Raw genomic sequence first — 17,274 nt, 5'->3', positions numbered from 1 at the left:
AGGAACCGAGATATAGGAGCTCATGAAGGGTTTAAATTCCAAATGGCTGGACTTTTATGGCCATGTTGGTATACACTCAAACTTAACACCTTGCTTAACCTTGCAGTATCTGGATGGATTTTCCACAAAAGAAGAGTGAGGTGGGTAACCCTTTACAACTTTAAAAAGAAGTCTATTTTTCTCCTTCTTGCTCATGCATGTTCTATGGCATCTTTTCCAAAAATAGACACATTTGTATACTTTGAAAATGAGGGGAGGTAATGCCCTCTTAGATAATCTCTTCAAGTGTTTTTAAGAACCCCTAAGCAACTTTGTACCTCATAACTCACAGATGTTATAAATATTTGATTGGTGCTTTGGACCCATGGAACCACACTGTGCCCAAAACACATACTTTTCTGTCCTAAGCTTTCGTTCTAGAACAAACAGTTGGTCTTAGTGTGATTTAAGATTAGGTCAGTAGGCATCTGAACTTAGAAGCATACTCAAAAGTTTTTCCATCCCATCAATCACTTTTCTAGTCTCTTGCTGTCAAGAGTGTAGGCATATCATGTTTTACCTGTTGCATAATTTGCCTTTCATCTTCAGAATTATCATTACCGTCCAAGGACTCCTCTGTGTGCAAATGACATGGTGCTCATTTTCTCATCATTTTCGGTTATGAACATCTCTACTTTTGTCTTCTTCACAGTTTGATTCCTCTTTTTTAGGTCGTAACAGATATTATGTGATCGATAGTATTCATGGACCAGATTAAGCAGTAACAGAGCAAACACCCTTTTTAATAATAGAAATGACTCCATAAGCCCACTGATAAACTTTGGCAAAACTGACTTGCTTTTGCTCTGTTGGGTGGCTTTTTATTTTTTTTTTTAATTTTTTTTTTAATGTTTTTATTTATTTTTGAGACAGAGAGAGACAGAGCATGAACGGGGGAGGGGCAGAGAGAGAGGGAGACACAGAATCGGAAGCAGGCTCCAGGCTCTGAGCCATCAGCCCAGAGCCTGAGGCGGGGCTCGAACTCACGGACTGCGAGATCGTGACCTGAGCCGAAGTCGGACGCCCAACCGACTGAGCCACCCAGGCGCCCCTGGGTGGCTTTTTAAAAACTATGTTAATATGCCGAAATTCTTAAAAGAGTTTTTGGTTTTGGCCTCCGGATGCAAGATACCTTTTAAAAGACTTTCTTCCTCCATGTGCCAAGAAAGATGCAGTGAGGAAGTTTACCAACTTCACTTAGTTGGTTGAGGGCTCTTCCATGCCTTATTGGCTTTAGGGAGAAAGAATCTGGCAAATGAGTTATTCCACGATGTCACTTTTCTTCTTAGTATGTGGCTTTAATTCATTCAACAATTAGAAAACCATATTTATATGCAGAGGCTTCACTCTTTGGATCCTGGGGCCACCATATACGTAGTTACCACCTTAGAGATATTTCTAAAGGTCTCAGGACCTGAATTCCCTTGCAAGCCTGGGTGGGGAGTTAGTGGGAAAACAGAAAGTTGGTTGGTGCGCAACAGGGCTTCCACCAAAGGAAGTTCTTTGCATTTGTCCGAGGGGCTTAACTGTAATTTGCAAAAGAAGCGGGGTCTCGGATGATGCTCCGTCAGCCGCCAATATTCCAGGGTCGCGGAGTCAAGCCAAGAAATCTAACTCGCAAGTCGCTCTGTTGGGGAAAGGCGTGCTGGAGAAGCTCCGTGGGCGGGCAGGGCGCAGGAGGAAGCCCCTCTCAGTTACCGCGCACCGGAATTCCCCACGCCCCTACCTCCACCCCAGCTCCCGCTCCACGCCCACCCACAGCCTGCCGCGCCCGCCCGCGCGGTGACGTCATCGCCTGGCAGCCAGCCGCCTGGACGCACCGCCCACGGAGTGGGAGCCGGAAGCCAAGCTAGCTTCGGCGCGCTGGCGTCCCGGAACCGCGGGAGCCTGAGAGCTCGCGCACCTGGGGAAAAGGCGGTGGGAGACAGCGGGCATGCGCGAGGCTGCCTGGCGGCGCAGGCGCGCTTCTGGCTTCGCTCCCGGGACGAGATCCGGTTCTCCGGGTTGGAGCGGGTGGGGAGTCGTGGGCCGTCCTGGCAGCCGGGGAGAAGGGGGAGAAGAAGGAGATGGGGACGGAGCCCGACTCTTGGGAAGGGCTGGTTTGCTTCTGGGATGGGAGGGGCCGGCTGGACGGATCTTGCGTCTGTGCTGGGCGCGCCCCACGGAGTTAAGGCTTTTTTTTTTTTTTTTTTTGTCGGAAGATGAACTCAAACCACCACGCAGGCAAAGAGCGATGAGCTTATCCTAAATTAGGAACACGCTCAGAACACACGCCCAGAGCCTGGTGCCAGTTCTCCCTGAGGGATGAAAACGTACCTGTGTGCCAGGCAGCGCGCAAAGGCAGACCTGTTATTTCACTCTTCTCCCGCCACCAGCAGTCCTGTGGGGCTGGCATTATGACATGGTCCCTAATTTTCCCCTCCGAAAACCGAGGCCAGAGTAATTTTTCTACGGGTTACACAGCTGAAAAGTGGTGGAGTTGCCGTTTCCACGAGGTTTGTCTGATAAAAAGCTCAGTGCTCCCCATCACATGCTTGAAGTCAGAATGGGTGAAAATTAGACAGTAAAGATACTCTGTAAATGAATGGAAAGTCAAAAAGTTTGGACGTTAAAAACCGGGCTGCAGGAGTCAGGCAGGCGGAAAGGAGAAAGGTCTGTTTCCAAGTAGATTTTGAATGTGCTTTGGCAAGAGGAAAGAAGAAAGTTTGTGGGAGGCAAGGAAAAGGAAGGTAAAGGGTTGGAGGTGAGACAGGAAGTCTGAGATAAAAGGGAAGTGATTGTTTTAACGGGAACCTGGTGTTTCTGCTCGGCTTGCAAATAGAAGCATCTGTATGTAATTCTACAGATTGGCTTCTCTTCCAAAGCAATGGATTTTCTCTTTTCTGCACTTAGGTTTTTGCTAGATGCACAGTGACGCTCGCTATACCTCTGTTTCACAAGAGGATGCATTCTGGTCACTCTAATAGTCAGAAACTTCAGAACCCTTGACAAAGATGATATGAGATGATTTATTGCTGAACCCTGGCCTGAGACAGGTCTTTTCAGCGTTGGCAGGTATCTCCCTATCTCCTTTTTGGCTCCAGTGGTGAGAGGCATAAACAGTTAATCATAACCTCAAATCCAGTGCCCTTTCAGTGGCAACATCTATCTTTGAAAGGAAGGAGGGGTGCCTGGCTGGTTCAGTCTTTGGAGCATGTAACTCTTGATCTCTGGATGGTGAGTTCAAGCAAGCCCCAGGTCCTAGGGTGTGGAGCCTACTTGAAAGACAGAGAAAGAAAGAAAAAGAAAGAAAGAAACCCCCACATATCTTTGTTTAAAGAAGGTTGGCGTGGGTGATTTGTTAATTTGTTTGTGGTTTTATACTGCAATTATTGCTATAATACAGCTTGCTCTACCCAATTTAGCAACTGATTAAGTGCTACCTTGTATTAGTCTCTAATTATTTAATGGGTGTAAATTTTATCTCCTAAGCAAGATCATAAGATTTCCCAGGCAGGGACTGTGTTGTTTCTTATATCCCTGAGTACTGACTTAATAGACTTTTTTCTGTCTCTTATTCCTCCTGAATCCCAACTACTCAGTACCCTGCCTGGCACATACTAGGCATTCAGTAAATATTGAATGAATGAAATGTTGCCTTCTGGAGAGCAGAAAACAAGACTGTTATTTATATTTTTCTAGTCTTCCAGCAGAATTCTCTCCTTTTGGTAGACACTCAGCAAATGTGTGACTTGATTGCTGTGCCTTTCAGCAGGGGAAATATAATCTCCCTGTTGCCCTATGAAGAATTGCCACCTAAAACACTATGTTCCCAAGAAGTCTGTCAAGAAATAATTGTTGATAGATTGATTAGCTTCAAAGAAATTCTTGATTCTTTTCTGAAGTGTGCATCTGCCCTTCCACAGTGAATGATAATCATGGTTATATTGGCTACATTGCCTAAGAAATTCTTTGGGAGATTGTGTAATTTGAGGATCTTTTTGACTTAAGAAAACAAACCAACCAATAAAAACCAAAATCGAAGCCCTAACCCAACAATGAAAACCCAATACGAAACAGGACATTTATGCTTAAGAACCGTACCTGAAAATTTTAAACAACTTTTTGCTCTTGGGAAAGAGAATGGTGTGTGTGTGTGTGTGTGTGTAGGCGCGCTCTGCTTCGTTTCAGGTAGGTAAAGCCAAGTGTGAACAACCGTTCTGTAAACTTATTAAACTAACAGCAAAGAATCCTTGTTAGTGAGGTGGGAGTAGCGAGGTGGTGATTCAGGAAATGTTTGAACATAGGAAAGTCAGGGACAACGGCAAATCCATTTCAGTATTTCCATTCGGGGGTGCTAAATCTGGCCCTGTCTCCCATTTATCAGCTGTGGGACCTGGGGATAAGTTACTTAACATCTCTGGGCTGGGGTTGCCTCATTTGTACAATGGGGATGATAACGATACCACTATATAACTTTTAGAGTTACAATATGTAAATTTGCAAAGCCTTTCGAGCACTGCCTGGCACATGGGCTTGTAGCAAGCGCTTTAGGTAAATAAAACACTACGCTATGCTAACCTCCACTTCCACATTGCTAGCTTCTTGTAAGCCCCACCTATACTGAAATTCTAGAGACGCCGCTGTTTCTGATTACAAGGTTTTTTCGACCCATGCAATTATTTTTGTTGCCGTCTACATGCCTATAACTCGCCCAAACAATTTGGGAAGTCAGTACTCCTTTGTCCCGCCTCTTTGGTCCCCCCCCTACTCCTGTCTGGGCGGGGCCGTGAGTGGGGGAGGGGGCATGCCCGTCTTCCTACCCTCAAATCAAGCTGCTCAGCGAAAGCGTTAACTGCCTCCCCGCCGCACTCCGGTCCTCCCGGGAACGCCCCTGGAGGCGGGGCTGTGGCGCCGCGCAGGCGCAGTACAGCAGCGTCGCGCCTGCGCCGTGGAGGGGCTGAAGGAGGCGGGGGATTGGTATGCTGCGTGCGAGTGTGTGAGGGAGGAGGCGTCGGGGCCGAGCGTGGTACTACGACGGGCGCGGGCCGGAGAGGGCGGGGGGATGCGCCGCGGCGGCGGTGGCGCGGGCGCTGGGGCTGGTGTTGAGAGGCGCCAGAGCAGCGGATCCCGGTCTCGCCGCCGCAGGAGCGCGGGTGTCGCGCGCGGCCTGAAGACGCCGTACCTTTCTGCCCCTCACCTTTTTTTTTTTTTTTTTTTTTTAAATAACCGGAACCAATGAACGCAGCCGGGACCCGAGCTCCGGAGGCCGCCGGTGCCGAGGGGACCAGGCTGGCGCCCGGCAGGAGCTCGCGTCCGAGGCGGCGGGGGCGGCCCGAGGAGTCGCCGGCGGCGGCTGCAGCGCCTGGCAGAGCGGACGAGTGGCCGGCGGCCGTAGCGCCGCTGCGCTTTCCCCCTGCTCCTCCGCGCCCTCATCCTGCCGCGACGCCCGGCCCGGCCTCGGGCAGGCTGCGGCGGTGGCATTGGGCTGCGCTACTGGTGCTTGGGCTGCTGGTGGCCGGCGCGGCGGATGGATGCGAGCTGGTGTCCAGGCACCTCGGCGGGCGGCGGGCCTCGGGCTCTGCCGCCGCAGCCGCCTCCTCTCCCGCTGCGGCGGCGGGCGACAGTCCGGCGCTCATGACAGGTGAGGGCCCGGGGGGGTGGGGGGCGGCGGGCGGGGCGAGTCCGGCTGCTGAGGGACCCCCATCCCCGGGAGGGGCCCCTGCCGGGACCCCGCTATTCGACGGCCACGGGGCGATGCAGAGCGTGGCGCCCAGACGCCCGCGCCTTGGCCGCTGCTTCGTCGCGGTCCCCTACAGTCCGGACGCCTTCCCCCACCCCCCGCCGCCGCCGGCACCCCGCCCTCGACAGAGCCTCTCGACGGCACTCGCTTCCCCGCCCTACAGTCGGGTTCCCCGGTGTTCCACGCTGAGCAATGCGGCGGTCTCTCTTCCGTGCTGCAGAAGAGCCAGCAGGGTCTGCAGGGTACTGGGCTCAATTTTTTTTTTTTAAGCTGCTAGAAAAAGTCGGCAGCAGCAATGCGGTATTGAGTCGGCCTACGGTGCTGCTTTTGCAAAGGCAGCTGGCAGCGAGTCTCACAGGTTCAAAGCCCCGCTGAGCATAGTGTCCCCGGGGAGGCTGCTAAAGAGGATTCTTTGAGAGCCATAATACCTAGTGGTATGAGTGGTTCCGTATTAGTATGCGGAAACCTCTAAGTCTCATGTGTGTTTTTTGAAGGGTGGGAGGAACGTTTTAAAGGATGAGAAATATTTGCTGGTGGGAGCATCACTGGGTGACAAAGGGTGCCACCAGAAAGCTCTTCAGGTAACCAGAAACATACTTAAAATTTATCAAGTGCAGGGTATTCGGGGCTTGTATTTGAGCAAAACAGTTCTGATTGAGTGCATCAGCACCTTTGTAATACAGAACGTTCTCGAAATTACTGAAAACTTGCGAACATGTTGGGTAAGGATAGGTAGAAAATAGGATCCTTTTAAAGCTTTCCAGTGGCATGTATAAGCGGTCTGCATGGCTTAGGTAATGATGTAGGGATCTTGAAATGATTTCTTTTGGAAAAGTAGTGGAGCTGAAGTAATGTTTGTTTGCTTGTTTGTTTATTTATTGTACTTTATTTTTAAAAGTAATCCGTAGCTTTTCTGCATTGAATGCAAGACTAAAAAGGAAAAAGTAAAGTGGAACAAGATGACCCATCATTAATTTAACCAAAGTGATAGTCCAGCAGGCGTCTGAAAGTTACTAACAGCTGCTCTGAGAAGTGCTCAAGAGCTATATTCTTTGGAGCAAAGCAGCTATTCTCTGCGTTCTATGACAGGGTGTTTGCTATTTTAGAGAGGAGGGTGTTGGTAAGCTCTGTTAAGTGCTTTGTAGTTGTATGCAACATAATGAGCAGAATATTTAACTTGCTTTACCCTGAGACCTAGCAAGCTCCTCTAAAGGAAACTGGAAACCTCAAACCTATCACTGGGTAATTTGGAGAAAATGATTACAGAATACTCAGTATTAGGACCGTGATATGGTTTGGGAGGATATTTGGAATAATCTGAGGCTTGAATAGTCTTCATTCTCGAGATACAGATGTGGCAGATAAAAATGAAGAACAGTGATTATTAGGAAAGTAGCCAGATAAAACTATAATCGTGAAGGTTAAAGAAAGTAGGGAGATAAAACTGACTCTGAAGGTTTAATGCCTCATGCAGTAAGGGAGGGAGCAGAAATATTGGGGCTTCTAGAAGGTATAGCAGTGTGATGCTTGGTTTCTTGAGCAGAAGGGTTTGTTTAATAAATAATTGGCTAATGTTTTTATCAATATGTAATTGGTAGAAGGGCATATAATTCAGAAAATTTAGTATTTTTTAACCAGTGACAGTATAATGTATAATTATATCATACATAAAGTATAATGTAGATTATATCAAGGAAATTACTGCAGATGGAATTTTATTTTATTTAGCTGTTTATAATCCTTTTTGAAGATTTAAATTTCTCTGAGTTGTTTATGGCATTGTGAAAAAGGAAAGGTGATTCTTATTGGATAAAAAGTCTGGCGTATCACACAATGAGTTTGTGCTGTGGTGCTTTAAAATAAGTTTACAAAAATAGTATTAATTATGGAGTTTATTTTTAATGTTCTTTTCCTTTGTTGGAGTATTGATTTTTAACAAGTTAAACATTTCCATTTAAAGTTTAAAATAATCAGACTACACAATGTGCAAGTTAAATTGTGGTCATTAGTTTATTTAAATACAGTCAGTAGCACTGGTATCTGGGAAGTGGTAAATTGGAAGTCTGTAATAAAGTTGGAGCACATTGAAAATTTCTCTGAACTACGTATATGCTCTCTATAGGGCTCCTTCCTGTTCTTCTGATTATATGAATAACACTTTCATTTATGGTTTCCACTTGTAAATGTTGTGCTAGACCCAGAACATAATAGATTGTTGCTGATGTACACTTTAGGAAGTAGAATCATAGCCTGTACTTAATTACTGTTAACTACATTCTGGGTAGTGTTAATGGAGAGAAAAGGGGTAGAGAGCATTAGTAATAAAACGTAGCTACATGTGAATTTTGAAAGTGGACAATTCTTGAAAGAATTCTGAGAGAAGAATTGTTCTCTGGCTCTGTATTAAAATTGTCATTTAACTGTGAGTTTTCTTAATAGCTCTGAAAATGACAGTCCAAATCACATCTTCTCTTTTCCGCTACAGTTTGGTTCTTTAGGGACGTTGTAAGAGTTTGCCTCTTACTAATAAAACGTAGAAAGCATTCTTTTCCACTGATGTTTCCCTCTCAGTTTTATTTTTGAGGTTTAGTATATCCTAAGAATAAATTACCTTTAAGTCATCTATTGCATATTTCGTTTTGGGCAAGCAAGTGTTCTTACAGAGACTGAGAAATCATCAAAATAAACAGACTTACCATCATAATGAATATCCGTTTCTATTTTTCTTTTCTATATAACATTTTCAGGATTTTGCAAAAATTTGGTTTGGATGAGGTGAAACCAATATTTATACTATTGTGAAATAAAGGTTATATATGGGGATATAGGGCCCTTGCTTTGTAAGTGATTGAAATTTAAAGCAGGTTAGGGCTTGGTGACTAAGAGTTTGTTGATTACCATCTAAGGCAGTGCTTTAATAATTCAAAACATTTTTTTTCTTTTTTGCGTAACACATTTAGAATCAATGACTTGATCCCAGTAGAGAGAATAATTGATCTCATCTGGATATGGTCTCTGACAAATAGTTTATGAAAGGCAAGAAATACACTCAAATGTGTCATGTATATATGTGTGTGTGTGTGTGTATACATACATGCACACACGTATGTACATATATTTACATATATGTATATATTTACACACACACACATATATATGTATATGGAACACAGTTTTTTATTCTGGCAAAATATACAGAATTCAGTTGACCCTTGAGCAGCAGGGTTAGGAGTGCTGATGTCTACAGTTACAAATCCTAGTATAATTTTTGACTCCTCCAAAACTTAGCTACTAAAGCCTACTGTTGACTGGAAGCCTAATGTAAACAATTAACACATATTTCATGTTTTGTATTATGTACTGATTCTTAAAGTAAGTTAGAGAAAAGAAAGTGTAATTAATAAAATCATAAGAGAAAATACATTTACAATGCTGTACTGTATTTATAAAAAAAATCTGTATATAAGTGGATCCACAAAGTTTAAACCGACAGAGCTTAAGGGTCAACTGTAATTGACACATTTAAAACATATTTTCTTATATGTAGTTACTTGTTTCAGAATTAAAAAAAATTTTTTTTAATGTTTTGTTTATTTTTTGAGACAGAGAGAGACATAGTGTGAGCAGGGGAGGGGTAGAGAGAGAGCGAGGCACAGAATCCAAAGCAGGCTCCAGGCTCTGAGCTGTCAGCACAGAGCCTGTTGCGGGGCTGGAACTCACAAACTGCAAGATCATGACCTGAGCTGAAGTCGGACGCTTACCCGACTGAGCCACTCAGGCGCCCCAGTTTCAGAATTTTTTAAAACAAATTTTAGTTTCGGAAATATTTGTTTCTGTCGTTTTCTAAAGATGAGTTAATGCCACTTTCTTTAGTGCCTGTATAAAGGTTTACTTAACTATAATACTTGTCACTAGCTTGGTATGTTATTAGGAATGTAAAACACATTTTAAAATGTTTCTTGGAAGTATTAAAATTTCAGTGAAAACTTAAAGTATTCTTAATTTGAAGGAATACGATTTAGAAAGCGCCACTTTACTCAGTGTTAAACACATCTATGTAGTGGGGCTTTCGTTAATTTAGATGAAAATACTTTACATAAATATGATTATCATTGTAAAATCTTAAGGTTCACTTTTAAGTATCTCACCTTGAATGCCTAACATTTACGTAGCAAATGTCACCTTTTTATTTTTTTCTTTCTTTTTTTTTTTTTTATTGGTATTGGCTTGAGTATAGTTATGTACATGTTGCTTTGAGGAGTATTCTTTACAATGAATTTATAGTGCTAATGTTTATATTGTGACAGTGGTTAAACTTACAGTGTAGTTTACATAGTACTAGAAAATATTGTTCCTCTTTTTGTGAAATTGCTCTTTCCGAATTTAGCTTATATTTAGCTTATGAAGCCGTCTTTGGATGACTGGGTCTTCTGCTATATTTGCATTCTCTTTTGCCTTCCCAGGTAGTTCTCATTACTAGTCCTTTTCTTTATCAGTCTTTGGCCTTGCTGTAGGGGTTTTCCTTTCTTCTTTTCCTTTCTTTTCTTTTTGTTTTTGTTTTGTTCTCTAGCTAACTATAGGATTAAAGAATCTACTCATTTGTTTTTTGATATAGTCTATTCTGAACATTTAAGAATTAGTAATCTTACTGGTCTGGAAATATTGCATCCCTTGTACTTTTCTTGAGAATACCACGGCAGACCTGATTGGGCTCTTGAGGGAATCCCCTGCCTCGGGGTAACTTAGAGGACCAATTGGAAAAATGGGTTTGGGATTTGGCGTAGCTTTAGCAATAGGAGTATCCACATAGGAATTCTTTAATTTGCTAAGGGTTTTCTTGGTGGTTGGATACATGCTGAAGTTTTTAGATTAATTTAGACTTCTGAGTAACTATTATCAAGCATTTTGGATATTGGCAATGCAGTGTAGAATACTTTAAAATGGAGGTTGGAGATCTGTATCTATGTATATGGTAGCTAAAGTATAAACTGGTTAAGCTAATGTTAAACAGTTAATGGTATGATTAGTAAGCCATTTTTGATATTCACTGGAATTTGGACCTTATGTTATTAAGATCTATCAGATTTTATCAGCCAAGCACTTATTTTTTTTTTTTAATTTTTTTTTTTAACGTTTATTTATTTTTGAGACCGAGAGAGACAGAGCGTGAACGGGGGAGGGTCACAGAGAGAAGGAGACACAGAATCTGAAACAGGCTCCAGGCTCTGAGCTGTCAGCACAGAGCCTGACGCGGGGCTCGAACCCACGAACCGTGAGATCATGACCTGAGCCGAAGTCGGACTCTTAACCGACTGAGCCACCCAGGCGCCCCAGCCAAGCACTTATTAAGCACATGCAGAATACCGCATAATAGGAATGGGAAAGAATACAAACAAGAGTAGGACAATGAGTTGTGCCTATTGGGAATAATAGATATGTTTACTAAACTGTTACTAGTTGTCAGTATTGGGCTCAGTGATTTATATACATCACTATTTTTGATTCTGAGGTTAATCCTGTTGGAGATAACCTGCTACAGTCTTCATATAAAAGATGAGGAAACCTTTGGAGGATGATCTTAAGTAACTTGCCCAAAGTTATATTTAATAAATAGCAGAGTCAGAGATTGACCTGAGTTTCGTTGCTTTCAAAGCTTTGATTCTTAACTGGTATGTTATATGCATTCTTATACACACAACTAAATATAATAATGAGAGACTGTGATTAGTACCATAACAGACTGTAAAATGTTAGGGAAAGTAGGAGGGTAGAGTTTGAGTGGGACCTTGATAGCGACTTCTTGTGGTGATGAGTGAAAGAGCTTTCTGGAAGAAGGCATATGTAAGAATAAGGATTAAATTAATAGTTTTTTTTTTTTTTTTAAACGTTTATTTATTGAGACAGAGAGAGACAGAGCACGAACGGGGGAGAGTCAGAGAGAGAGGGAGACACAGAATCTGAAACAGGCTCCAGGCTCTGAGCTGTGAGCACAGAACCCGACGCGGGGCTTGAACTCACGGACTGTGAGATCATGACCTGAGCCGAAGTCAGACACTTAACCGACTGAGCCACCCAGGCACCCCAGGATTAAATTAATAGTTTTATTTGGAGTTCAGCATAGGGTGTATGTACAGTAGTGGGAAATGCAAAGACAAAGAAGATTTGGGCCAAATTATCAAGGGCTTTAATATTCCTTAGTTTATACCCTTTGTATTGAAATGCCAGCACGTTTAAAACTGTGGTACTCAACCAGTTCAGGAGTATGGGAAATTATATGTTTTCTTTTTTTATTAGAAGTTTTTTTTAAATGTAATTTTATTTTATTTTTGAGAGAGAGAGAAAGAGCACAAGCAGGGGAGGGGCAGAGAGAGAGGGAGACGCAGAATCTGAAGCAGACTCCAGGATCCGAGCTGTCAGCACAGAGCCCTATGTGGGGCTCGACCTCATGAAACATGAGATCATGACCTGAGCCGAAGTTGGAGGCTTAACTGACCGAGTCACCCAGGCGCCCCTGAAATTATACATTTGCTTAGCATTACTGGTTTTACTAGATTGTTTAAACGGAAAACAAACTTTCAGTGTTTAATCATTAGTGACTAACATTTAACAGTACCCAACATGCACATGTTATGGAGAATGCAGATTTAAATATTAAGGTAAAACCAAAGGTTTAAAAAGGTATTTTGATCTTTGCGTGTTTTGTTCGTAAGCTTAAGAGGAGTAAATCTGTTTTCTGGTCGGGTTAGGAAGCAGTGGTTTTTCAACATGAGACTGACATGATCTCTGTTTGAGAAAGTGGAGTCCAGGCAGACGGAAGTGAGGAGATAATAGAGCCGAATGAAGAGGTCAGTTAGGAAGCTGCATTGAAGTAAAGGTTTTGAGAGCTTAAATCATGAAGTTATGGTTATGAGGTGTTTAGAGAAAATTTTGTAAAAATTTGCTTTATTGTTAGGAAGGAATCTAGAAGAAGTCTAAGAAACAAAAAAATTACCTTTTACTTTTTTTCTTTTTTAATGTTTATTTATTTTGGGGGAGGAGGGACAGAGAGCAAGGAGAGAGAGAATCTCAAGCTGGGTCCACACTCACTGTGAAGTCTGATTCAGGGCTCGATCTCACGACTGTGAGATCATGACCTGAGCCGAAAATCAAGAGTCAGACGCTTAACTGACTGAGCTATCCAGGCGCCCTAAAAAATTGCCTTTGACTTTTAAACACCCTAGTGTTTGTAGAATGACTTAAATTGCTGCAAGTCCTTGAAAATATGCAAGAGGTGAAACAGTGTTGTATAGTGCCTTTATTTCAAATGTGCCTAGTTAAAATAAAAATTATTTTTATATGTGATTGGACTCATATGATGATTTACAAAGTTGTTTATATATGGCTTTTTAGTACTCCATATTTTAAAGTGCACGTTTGTTCTTTAATAAAGGATAACCGTTTTCAGATTGACTTAATACTATATTGCATCAAAATTGAACTTCCCCACCCCAACCATCTGTAAATAGCAGTATCTTGGAGTACTGGCATATTGTTTCAAAATTAACTTTTGAATTTTGCATCTGAATTTTAAGCTTGATCCTTAGGTGATGATTTCAAATGCCAAATCTAAATTATTTCTTCATTTCCTTATCCTTCTAGGTCTTTATGTTAGTAGATATTAGATAACTCCGTCCTTCTTGACACTTTCTAACCCTACCTTCAGTAACTGTTTTCCTTCACTGGTTTTACTGTTGCTAATTTTAAGGGTGGTTCTCTCCTGTCTCTGTCCTCAATCTTGTGTTCCTCTCATCTAGCTGAACATTTCCTTCTCAGAGAACTTCATTACTAGGAAAGTTCTAAATTGGGGATAGGAAACCCCAAGCCAATGATTGATTTGACTTGGCTTTATTTCATTTGGCTCTTTAGGTGATACTGTACAACCATGGTGGCTGCAGTCCTGAGAGTAATTTCCTTTCTGCTAGGCTTCCTTAGTCATATAGTTTAAAGTGAAACAACTTGGGATAAAGGCTAAGATTAGTTGTAGAGTGTTAAATAGTAACCATTTAGTGTTTTCTTTACCTGGTGGTAATTCCCCTCACCCCAGAACCACAGAGTAGTCAGCTGGACTAACATTCATCTCAGCACCCAAGCACCTGTATCTGTCCCAGTGTTTCTTGCAAAATGAATTTGCTTATGGCTCTTGGCCTCTGTTTAACTTATTTTCCCTCTGGTGGTTCTCACTTTCTCTACCCCTTTCTTTGTTCTTCCTGAACTTGCCATTATGTGGAACTGAAACACTTCAAAAATGACTTTATTGAATTAAATACTGGGTTTTTAATTGTAAAAATAATTGGAGTGAGTCTGATTTGTGTGATTTAAAAATACTGAACAACCCAGGGTACCTGGGTGGCTTAGTCAGTTAAGAGTCTGACTCTTGATTTTGGCTCAGGTCATGAACTCACAGTTCCTGAGATCTGTGCTGACAGCACTGAGCCTGCTTGGGATTCTCTCTCTCTCTCTCTCTCTCTCTCTCTCTCTCTCTCTCTCTTTTCCTCCCTCCCTCTCTCTCCCTCTCTCTCCCTCCCCCTCCCTCCCTCCCTCCCCCTCCCTCCCTCTCTCCCCCTCTCTCCCCCTCTCCCTCCCTCCCTCCCTCCCTCCCTCCCTCCCTCCCTCTCTCCCTCTGCCCCTCCCCCATTCATACTTTTTCTTTCTCTCAGAACAAGTAAATAAACATTAAAAGAAATACCAAACAACCTTATCACAAACCCCTTGGGTAATGAAAATGATTTGTAGTTGTTTGTTAAATGATTCTCAGTAAGTTAAAAAGGTTTTTTAAACCCTTACTGGAAATTTTTATCTGCTATTTACCATACAGGACATTTCACAGACCCATGTTATTGTGCAGGTATTTTCGTCCCTTTGTAAAAATATCTGGTGTTGAGGGGCATCTGGGTGGCTCAGTCAGTTGAACATTTGACTCTTGATTTTGGCTCAGGTCCTGATCTCATGGTTGGTGGGATCAAGCCCCACATCTGGCTCTGTGCTGACAGCATGGAGCCTGCTTGGGATTCTCTCCCTCTCTCTCTCTGCCCCTTCCTGCTTGCACTCTTTCTCCCTCTCAAAATAAATAAACATTAAAAAGAAAATCTGATGCTGAGTAAATAGTCTTAATCCTCCTTTATTCCTATTTTCCAACAATAATCCTCTGACTTTTCCATGTATGATAAGTATGTAATTTTTCCTGGTTCCCTACTTTCATCTTCAGCAATTCTTTCTGCTTTGTCACACACATTCAAACTGTTAATCTTTGATATTTCTTTCTTCTGTATTTCTGTATACCAAATTAAAAAAAAAATCTGCTTTAAATATTTGTTCATCTATGGGTATAGGTACTCTGCTATTTTATGAATTTGCTTTTTAAAACATCTCCTGTGATGTGCATCCAGTCTTTGGTTCTAGGTCTATTGAAATAGATCCTTAAAAGAAGTATAAAATCAGAAAGTCAGACTATGGTGAATCTGTGTGTGTGTGTGTGTGTGTGTGTGTGTGTGTACACATAAAGCTTTTAACATAATTAAGTGACTGTTTTATGCCAGATACGATGCAAGGAACTGGGGATATAAAGATGCCTGATCTCACCAACCATGAGATCAGGACCATTTTTATCATTGCAAGAACAATGTAAACTTGAAAATTGCCCAAGAGTAGATTGCATAATCTAAAAAAAAAAAGTATTAATATTGTATTTGTTTTTTAAAAGGAAACTGCTGTGGTAGCTTATCTAGTAGCATTACTGCATTTACTAAAAATATCATTAGAATATTTCTTAGAAGTTTTTTGTTACACATTTGCAGGATTGAAAATAAGCCTTCTTCCTTCTTTGGAACAAGGTGTGATGTAAATAAATATAGTTCTTTTTTGTTTGCTCTTTGGTATTTTATGCTTCACTAACAAGCAAACAAACAAACAAGATACTTCAGTTACTGTAATGTTCCAGTCACCAAGGTTGGTGTTTTGAATTTTAAGAGTAATAAGTTGTTGGGGCGTCTGGATGCCTCAGTCATTTAAGCATCTGACTTGGGCTCAGGTCATGATTTCATGGCTCGTGAGTTCGAGCCCCACATCGGGCTGTGTGCTGACAGCTCAGAGCCTGGAGCCTGCTTCAGATTCTGTGTCTCCCTCTCTTCTCTCTCTGCCCCTCCCCTGCTCACACTCTGTCTCTCTCTCAAAATTAAATAGACGTTAAAAAAAAAGAAAAGATTAATATGTTGTTGACCTTGCCATGTGTTCTAGGAGGAGATACCCCTTTTAAAGGGTGATAATACATTGTAACAAGAGTATAAGGGCATAAGGGCTATATTTAATAGAATTACAGAGATGGAGTTACTCATTTTGATGTGGAGAGGTGGGCTATTAATGAAGATTTTTTTTTTCCACAGTAGATAACTCACTGGGAATGCGTGAGAATTTGTCACATAGGGAAAAGTATAGCAGTGTGAGAGGAGGAAGCTGAGTAGGGAATGACATTTATTATAGACATTGCCATTTGAGAATGTTACATGGAGATTGTGAATTACCAAATACCTAAAATGCAACGGTCCTCCTGCCTGTAGTGTACCGCCATCCATATTTCCATGTGGGATTCATGTTTATGCCCGGCATTTTTGTATTTTATCTTATTTAATCCTTTAGAATCCTGGTGAGGTTATTATCACCCCCATAGATTACTACATATAATGGAGATTTAGGAGTGGTCTCAAATAGTTTATATCTTAAAAATCCTCCAGTGCCAAAGATCTGTATGATAAAGCACAGTGTATGATTGGAGGGGAATTAGGAAATGAGGCTGATGATACAGCAGAATTAAACATTCTGATTAATTTTAAATTCTTGGGCTTTATTGTCTAAAGAACATTATGAGTTTATTTTTCATTCATTTTTGGTAAATAGCCAGCTTTTTATTTCTTAAAATTTTGCATTTAGTATTCTGAAATCTTAAAAAATACTAATTTAAGATATATAATTTCTAGAAATTAGAAAAAATTGGTATCCTCATTAAGTGGGTAATTCCTATTTGTGGTTTGTTTTAATGAATATGCTGTAAGGATGGAGTGTCATTTTTAAGAAGCATAACATTTCATATCTTGAACTTTTACCTGGGTCACAAGTCTGCTCCCAGTTTTGTACAGTGAGATTAGGAGCATGGCCTCTAGACTAGAGCAGGATTTCTTGGGTGGTCCCAGTCTGACAGTGGTTTTGTAATTCGCGGTAGGTGATTTAATCTATTCATGCCTAAAAAGGGTTCCTGGACCCAATTCCAATGTGTGTGGGGAGACTCGCCCATACCAACAAGCAGTTCTCAGACACCAGCATGTGTCTGAGAATTCGTTGCAATTCTGACACTATCTACGTGCAGATAGAATCAGATTCCACAGGTTAGAAGTCTCAGTCCCACAAGACTACTCTCCACTTCAGAAGCCAGTCACAAGCCCAGGTTGTTACCTATGTTTCTGATTGACCTGTAAATCAGAGGT

The 17,274-nt window shown here is 41.9% G+C and overlaps 1 protein-coding gene and 1 long non-coding RNA gene across 4 annotated transcripts in view; one reads left to right on the top strand and one right to left on the bottom strand.

The window, feature by feature from the left end:
• Positions 1 to 1,049: 1,049 nt before the first annotated feature.
• LOC122218528 lies at positions 1,050 to 4,923 on the bottom strand. Its single transcript, XR_006201993.1, has 4 exons — positions 4,842 to 4,923; positions 2,356 to 2,613; positions 1,943 to 2,072; positions 1,050 to 1,666 (listed from the first exon to the last, which is right to left on the bottom strand). It is a non-coding gene; the product is annotated as an uncharacterized LOC122218528 (long non-coding RNA).
• A 53-nt stretch (positions 4,924 to 4,976) lies between these two features.
• STIM2 (stromal interaction molecule 2) overlaps positions 4,977 to 17,274 on the top strand; it is a 151,780-nt gene continuing 139,482 nt past the window's right edge. For 2 of the 3 annotated variants that reach the window (XM_042936730.1, XM_042936729.1), the window contains exon 1: positions 5,060 to 5,662. In XM_042936730.1, coding sequence (XP_042792664.1) covers positions 5,257 to 5,662 — 406 coding nt within the window. In that variant the 5' untranslated portion in view covers positions 5,060 to 5,256. Of the gene's footprint in view, positions 4,999 to 5,059; positions 5,663 to 17,274 lie in introns of those variants that run through there. The other variant, XM_042936733.1, reaches the window with a different exon arrangement.

This window comes from Panthera leo, chromosome B1 (assembly GCF_018350215.1).
Source record: "Panthera leo isolate Ple1 chromosome B1, P.leo_Ple1_pat1.1, whole genome shotgun sequence".
Taxonomy (NCBI): domain Eukaryota; kingdom Metazoa; phylum Chordata; class Mammalia; order Carnivora; family Felidae; genus Panthera; species Panthera leo.
Note: the sequence above shows the minus strand (reverse complement) of the source record. Positions and strands in the feature narration are given on the sequence as shown.